This window comes from Narcine bancroftii, chromosome 12 (genome assembly GCF_036971445.1).
Source record: "Narcine bancroftii isolate sNarBan1 chromosome 12, sNarBan1.hap1, whole genome shotgun sequence".
Classification (NCBI taxonomy): Eukaryota; Metazoa; Chordata; class Chondrichthyes; order Torpediniformes; family Narcinidae; genus Narcine; species Narcine bancroftii.
This window is the reverse complement of record NC_091480.1, coordinates 37,095,400-37,102,813: the sequence shown is the minus strand read 5'-3', so window position 1 is coordinate 37,102,813 and position 7,414 is coordinate 37,095,400. Positions and strand designations below refer to the sequence as shown.

The following is a 7,414-nucleotide window of genomic DNA, read 5'->3' as shown; positions in this document are numbered from 1 at the left end:
TTGAGTATCACCATGTTTTTATTGAGCTAAATAGACTCCTGAATAATAAATAGGGTTTTGAGCAATAACATTCAACCTTCATAAGGGTGAGTCCTGTTGCAGGATCTCGACCTACAACATTGCCTTTTACTGCTTTTACCTCTGCAGTTGCTGATTGACCCTCTATTCTTCCAGAATCCTTTTTTATGGCTCGATTCCAGCAACTGCAGCCTATTTTGTCTCCATAAGGCCGAGGTCAGATTTCCTTATAGGCAAGGTTGATGACAATGTGATGCTTGCACATTAGAGAGTGCTGCAAGTTTTGGCTGGGAGGACGTCAAACTACAAGTGAATGAAATGGAAGAATTGAACTAGTTGAAATGCCACCAGAAGTTTGAGATACAAAGGTCTGGAGAGGGCAGATGGCCAGAGAGTCAGTGATAGTCTGAATGCAAAAGTCCCTGTAATTCAATGAAAAGATATTTGGTCAGAGAAGCTGGTACTGAAATATTCCAGTGGAAGAATTCAACAGCACATTGACCTTGAAATTCATTAGGGCAGGAATTTAGGGGGATTAATTGACAATGAGGATAAGTGACAATGCTTGGGAATGAAGACTTTGCGTTGTATACAGTCATTTAAATAACAAAAGTTGTGTGCTCAGTCATTTATTTTTCAAGATAAGGGAAACACGGTTGGCGTAGCAATTAACGCAACACCTTTACAGCACCAGCGATTGGCACCGGGGTTCAAATCCCGTGCTGTCTGAGTTTGTATGTTCTCCCTGTGTCTGTGTGGGTTTTCCCCTGGGTCTCCAGTTTGCTCTCACCATTCAGAACATACTGGGATGTAGTTTAATTGGGTGGCACAGACTTGTGGATGCAAATGGCCTGTTACTGTGCTGTAGGTCTAAATTTTAAACATTTAAAAATTCACACATGAATTCACAAATAAATGAAATGTATTAACATACAGAGAACACTTCTACAGTTTATTATATTTTGCAAATACAAAGTACATGGTTATTTTCAATCGTTTACAAAGAATATAAGCCATTGAATTAAAAGCAGGGAACAAGATTCACATAAAAACACTTACCCTGTATAGTTACATGTCTTAATATAAGTAGATGGCAGATAATAAAACAGTATTTTTCCATTATGGAAAATATAATGTATTCAAACTTTTAATTCAATAGTTAATTCAACATTGTATTCCGATATATATTTCACTCTTGATTTTCTTTTTCAATTGGTGACTAGAGTGACACTTGCCTATTCTGCTCGATAGCTTTACGTTGTGCACAATAACATTGTTCATCTGATTCTACATTTCTACTCAAACTTCAGTTTCAGTTCCAGTGAAGTGAGGAAGTGTGTCCCCAAAGTTACAATTGATTAATTTTCAGTCTAACTTTACTTGCTACTTATCTTGTGTAACAATTTTTTTGGGGGAAAAAAAAAGCATATGGGGGAATTGCTGATAAACTCTGCAAAACTATTGTCCACCTGCATTGGTCCTGAAAAAGTGTGTGGCTCATCATTTTGAACCGTTACAGCAATAAACTGTGCAGATTAATCTTCAATGGGCAGCCTTGTAAAAGGAGCAAGTAGATGTGCAAGAAAAAAAGCACATGACAGCAACAGACACTGAAAACTACGCTTGTTTACATTTCCAAGTGTCATTGCAGGACAGGGTCTTAATCCAACAAACTTCAAACAAAGGGTCTTTGTTGGCTCTGTTCCTCTTTCCAAAGATATGGTTGGATCTGCATTTTTTGTTTTTATTTTAGATTTGTATCTGTGTTTTTTTTTTCCTCAAATTCTAAATCAATGTCTCGGAATCAAAATTAATGTAATTAATTTTATAATTACAGTTAAAATTTTTAAATTTGATTAACATTTACATAATATATTGTCTCTTTGATTGATGTACAAAAATTACCATACCATAAATTCATTATATATGCCTTCCTAGCGTTATGTAACAGTATTCATTGAAATTACACTAATATGTGGAGTTAGACGCCACTTTTCAAGGACTATAATACAACTGAATAACTTTACCATACAATATGGTAATTAGTTTTCTTTGTGACTCAATTTAAGGATTGAAATATTAACCCTTTTAAATAAAAATTGAACACATTAACCAGAATAACTCTTCAAGCTAATTGGATAATAAGATAAATGTTGCAGGTTCCGCATACTATAATGAATCTCATCTAAATATTGTTTGAATAGAAACAATTGTTTTCTCAATAAATTATTTTTTCTTGTGTTTCATAATTTTTAAAGCCAAAATAATTTTGGGATTTTAAAACCATGTTCTTGGTTATGGTTGTGCATCTTGATAATATTTCTTCTTGCTGTGGTCTTGGAGGTATCTTGGGTGTCAGATTTTTATCAGAATTACTCCCACTTGTGGAAGCTTCAGGTCCGCTTTTCAATTCAACAATTTTTTCATCGTTCAGATTTTTGGATGTTCTTTGAGAAATTTGGTTCTTCAAAAACAGCACAGGTACATAAACAGAGCACGGAGAAGTGTTGGAACCATCTGAACTGCTGTCCTCAGATAAACCTGACTTGCCTGAACTTATGGTGGACAAACTAGCATTATCACTCAAGCTATCTGACCTGCTTTCTGTCTGATTTGAACTGTGAGAGCTTAACTCTTTTTCAAATAGGTTCTCATCAGCCAAGCAGTTGATAGATTTTGATTTGTCCTTATGCAGTCCTTTTTTGACATCCGTGGTAGAGAAAGAATTGTCAGCCTTGTTCAGAGCCTCATTTGTTAATTGGGTGTGTGGTTCTTTGTCAGGAATGATGAGATTTGGGGTGGAACTGTATATGGCGGCCTTGGTGAGGAGCTGGAATTTTGAATGAGGGTTTCTGTATGGCTGGAGATAAATTGATGGCACAAATCCAGATTGTTTATTGTACCTGTTTATCAATAAAATCTTAAAGTTAACCTTTATGTTGCTCTATTTCAAAATAAGCAATGGTAATATCTTACAAATTGCGAATACAAAACGCAATACATTTAGAATTTCTCCGAGACTCCATAAATCCTGCTAAAATGTCCTATTTAGCTAGATCTTGATATAACGAAGTTGCTCAAGACTGAATATTAATGTCATTAATGGAAACTATATTTCTAAAACAGCCATAGGCTAAGAAGCCCTTTGAGATTGAAAGGATGATGTTAAATTCATTTTAAAAATGTTATTCTATTACATCACAAATATAAACCAAGATATTTTCATTAAATTTTGAATCCTTTTTGGAAAAAATATTATTAATTATTTCAAGTGATGTGTAAGTGAAGAAGAGATGTAATTCACCATTTATTCTTTGCCACTATTGGCGAAGGAACAATGAGAAAATAAGACAAACCTGACAAGCCACCAGCCATCAGAAGATTTTTTTAAGACTTCAACAATTACTCCAATATGCATGGATAGTTCATCTTCAGCTGTGGCTTCATAGTTTTTAACAGCGTAATACTGAGATTCAGCATCTAGAGTAGATTTTAAAAAAGACCGCAATTATTTTTTTGAAATATTTAATAATAGCTAAATAATTACTTGAAATCTGATCAAAAAAATTGCCTTCTGCCTTAAATAGTACAAAAGGTGTGGGAATAATAACTGAATTTCATTGTCATTTACATGGTGAAAGAAGAAAAATGAGCAAATCTTGACAATTTTAGACAATTTGCTTGAGTGTGTTTGGTATCGCGTCTCCCAATGGCTTTTACCTTCTCAGAGCTTGTTTCTAAAAACTGTTTCTTAATCTTGAATGTTCTTTCTGTTTGTATTCAGCACTGAAACAGAAGCCGGCAGCTTAACAGTGTGCCTGCTTTCGTACCCCTCAAACAGAGCCAAATTATGAAAACGTGTTGTTTAGGGTTGAGGAGATAATTATTTGAATGAGCTAAGTGTGCATCAACAAACTGTCCATGAATAATTACTCAGTAAATATGGAAGACAATCTCAGAAGGAATGAAGAATCATTCAGTGTGAATTTGAAATTATCAAGAGGTTTTGGTCACAATACTACAGAGATGAAAAGTAACTGGTGTCTCTAGTCCTTTACTGCAAAGATTTTTTTAAAAATCTCTAATTGTTCCTCACTCATTTTGTTTTGAATATAGTTTCTGTGCAAACCCATAACTGTAATCTATTTTAATATATACAGTAAAGCCCCCTATGTGGATGACTGGCAAGGGGTGCCAATTATAAGTTTTTAACCTATTTAGTTTGCACAATTTTTTGCCCAGTTGCTTGAATTCCGGTTAACAGAGGTTTTACATTAAAATGGGGCTTCGACATCGTCAACTTACCATCCATTTCATTCTCGGATGCTCTCGATGGGGCAGAGTTGAGAGACCTTCTGAGATAAGGAGCTGGAAACCAGGCTAACTGCTTCCTCTCGTTCTCCACAAGCCACCAGCCTAGAGAAACAGACCTTGTTCCAATTAGGGCAAGAGTTTGCATGTGAAAATCCATATCAAATATTTATTACTGTCCGAAAGAAAAATACTGTGGATGAAATTAAACTGATCAAATGTCCGTTTCGAGAGTCAAACAGACTCAATGGTTCAGGCTCTGATAAATGGTCATCAACCTGAAACATGAGCAAGACGCTGTGAGCGTAGTTGGAACACACCGAAATGCTGGACGGACTCAGCCGGGCTCTCAGCGTCCACAGGGCACTGAAGGAGCGTCTAAGTTCCTCCAGCGTTTGTGTGCTTGTAACCTGAAACATTAGCGTTGTTTCTCTTGACAAATTCTGTCTGACCCACTGGATGTTTCTGCCTCTTCTGGTTTATTCTCATCTAATATTGTTGACATACGAGTTTCTTTATAAGTGAGTTAAGAACAGCTTCTGCATTTAAAGAGTTCAAATGCGAAACAAGTGAAGAGTTAGTAGATTCCACCCCCTAAAACTACTTCAGATTTTGTTGGAATTTTGGATTTCATTGAAGGGATGAAGTGTCCTTATCTTTTGCTGTACAGATTAACAGCCCAACAATGTGGTGCGGACCGACATCAACCTCCTCTCAATCACTCGTGGACTCTGCCTTAAGATGCTCTGTCCAACCAAACGGCCAGAGTCGGACCCCCTCACCCAGACACAACCATCCCTGCTCCTTGAAATCGTGGCTTTGCTACCTGCTCTTGGGCTGTGATTTACATTCGTGGAAAACAAACCAATGTTTGGCTGGGTCTCAACGTTATTACCCGACGAGTTCTTGGTTATAACGTCGACTATCTCATCCTCCAACACTTTAAATGGCCTGTTCTCAGTGTCTTTTCCTTCGTAAGCGGCGACGCATTTGTAATTCTCCGAGGCCACTGGCTGGGTGATGGTCTGGGCATAGTTCGGGCGCCTCCAGCTATTGGTATTGCGCTCAGTGGCCGACGGCAGGATGATAACGCTGCAACGAAAGGAGAGAAGGTCCCCATTTAAAAATACACTCCAATTTGAGCCGTGTCCTCCGGCAAGTCAGGGGAGAGGGGTTTGACCAGCTCACCTGTCGGAGGGGAACGAAGGGGCCAGGTCGCTGTCGGTCGGCAGGAAGAACTGGCTCACGTCTTGGTCGCTGGAGATCTTCACAGTGGATCGCAGCAACTCGGAGCAGTATTTCTCCAGCACCCTCATCCTCATCACCGATTTACCTACCCCGGCAGATCTTCTTTCCTTCAGGGAAACGTCTGCAAGGCAAGTTGGGATGTTTCACCGAAGGATGGATCACTCCAAAGTAAAGGGCGGCGCGGCGTTTCCCTCCAGGATTTTGTTAATCTTCACCACCCAGAGAACAAACCCAACACAATCATCCCCTCGTCTAGTGCTGACACCGGGAAAACAAGATTGTATCCACCTTACCTTGAAACTTTGGCAGTACTCGATCAGACTTTTTAATGCGACCCGCCTCCAAGGGGTATTTCTTGACAACTGTTTTCTGTCATTCAAATAGGAGGACAATGTATAAGTGGAACTGCCTGCCATGGGGGCATTTAAAAGTGATGTAATTTTTTTGGGGGGGGGGTGGGGTGGTTCTTACATGGAGTTTCTTAAATTCTTCAAACGTTCTATACACGATAACATCACTTCGATCCGACCACAGAACGGAGGAAAGGTACGTCTGTCAGGAAAGGGGGGGGGGGGGGGGGGGGAGAAGGAAATGGGCACATTACACACACAAAATACAACATATGCAAGAACAAGGGGGTAGAGAATTATCACAATCAGAATGACTTGTCACGAACAGGGCGCGGATAGTCACCGTTCGTGGTATTTAATCTGGTACACGACGTTGAGAATTATTATTGCACCAACACAATTACACCTGGATTACCTTCTGCCTTTGGTTTTGCACTAATCCAATAATCCGGACGTTGAGGGGAAAGCGCCTGTTCATTCCTGCTGTTTTCACCAGGATCTATCTATCTATCTTTATCTATCTTTCTCGCTCTCCGCCCCCACCCATACACTGCCTGTTAACAACATCGCTGGGGTTTTTATACCTTGCTCATGCCCTGCCCGGTGATGCCGCAGCGCCGCCTTCTTACCGCCACAATTCGGGCCGGCGGGAAATTCCTCGAGGACGGGGAAGTGTTTTGTAACATAACATTCCGGGCAGGTGGCGAATTCTGAAGGAGATAAAGGACATGGTCATGGCAGAGCGAGTTTCCGAGTGCCCTCCCCTGTCCCCACCACCCCCCTCCCCTCCCCTGTCCCCACCACCCCCCTCCCCTCCCCTGTCCCCACCACCCCCCTCCCCTCCCCTGTCCCCACCACCCCCTCCCCGTCCCCACCACCCCCCCTCCCCGTCCCCACCACCCCCCTCCCCGACCCCACCACCCCCCTCCCCGACCCCACCACCCCCCTCCCCGACCCCACCACCCCCCTCCCCGACCCCACCACCCCCCTCCCCGTCCCCACCACCCCCCTCCCCGTCCCCACCACCCCCCTCCCCGACCCCACCACCCCCCTCCCCGTCCCCACCACCCCCCTCCCCGACCCCACCACCCCCCTCCCCCGCCCCCATCCCCACTACCTCCCCTCCCCGTCCCCGTCCCCGGCCTCCGGAGAAGCAGCTGGGCGGACACACCAGAGACTGCAGATGCTGGAATCTGGAGCAAAATCCAAAACGTTTTCCCGCCACTGATACTGCTCGACCGGCTGAGTATAGATTGCCTTCTTGGTTGTTTCCTGCGCAGGTTGGGGATCGACATCCCGCCAACCAAGCTGGTCTCAGTGAGGCAAGTTTATTGTCATCTGATTGTACATACAACCCGAGGAAGCCGCGTTCTCTGGTCCTCAGTGTAAAAAGTGCAGACACACAACCAGACATAACATACATCCATATGCAGGACAATTATTTATCTATACAAATACATCATTATTGCTTTGTGCATATGAGAGTC

At 41.8% G+C, this 7,414-nt stretch overlaps 1 protein-coding gene across 1 annotated transcript; it reads right to left on the bottom strand.

Moving 5' to 3' along the window:
* Nucleotides 1-949: 949 nt before the first annotated feature.
* On the bottom strand, nucleotides 950-6,532 carry LOC138747482 (NADPH oxidase organizer 1-like). The gene is made up of 8 exons (XM_069906734.1): nucleotides 6,343-6,532; nucleotides 6,049-6,129; nucleotides 5,871-5,946; nucleotides 5,518-5,698; nucleotides 5,225-5,421; nucleotides 4,324-4,434; nucleotides 3,375-3,498; nucleotides 950-2,921 (listed from the first exon to the last, which is right to left on the bottom strand). The coding sequence occupies exons 1-8, from the start codon at nucleotides 6,403-6,405 to the stop codon at nucleotides 2,237-2,239; spliced, it is 1,518 nt and encodes a 505-aa protein (XP_069762835.1). The 5' UTR covers nucleotides 6,406-6,532; the 3' UTR covers nucleotides 950-2,236.
* Between the last annotated feature and the right edge of the window lie 882 nt (nucleotides 6,533-7,414).

Coding starts and splice junctions, on each gene's coding strand:
- LOC138747482 (XM_069906734.1), bottom strand. CDS start 6,405: ATGAACAGGCGCTTTCCCCTCAACGTCCGGATTATTGGATTAGTGCAA. Junction 5,947..6,048: donor AAGAATTTAAGAAACTCCAT/GTAAGAACCACC, acceptor TTTGAATGACAG/AAAACAGTTGTCAAGAAATA. Junction 5,422..5,517: donor CCTTCGTTCCCCTCCGACAG/GTGAGCTGGTCA, acceptor CTTTCGTTGCAG/CGTTATCATCCTGCCGTCGG.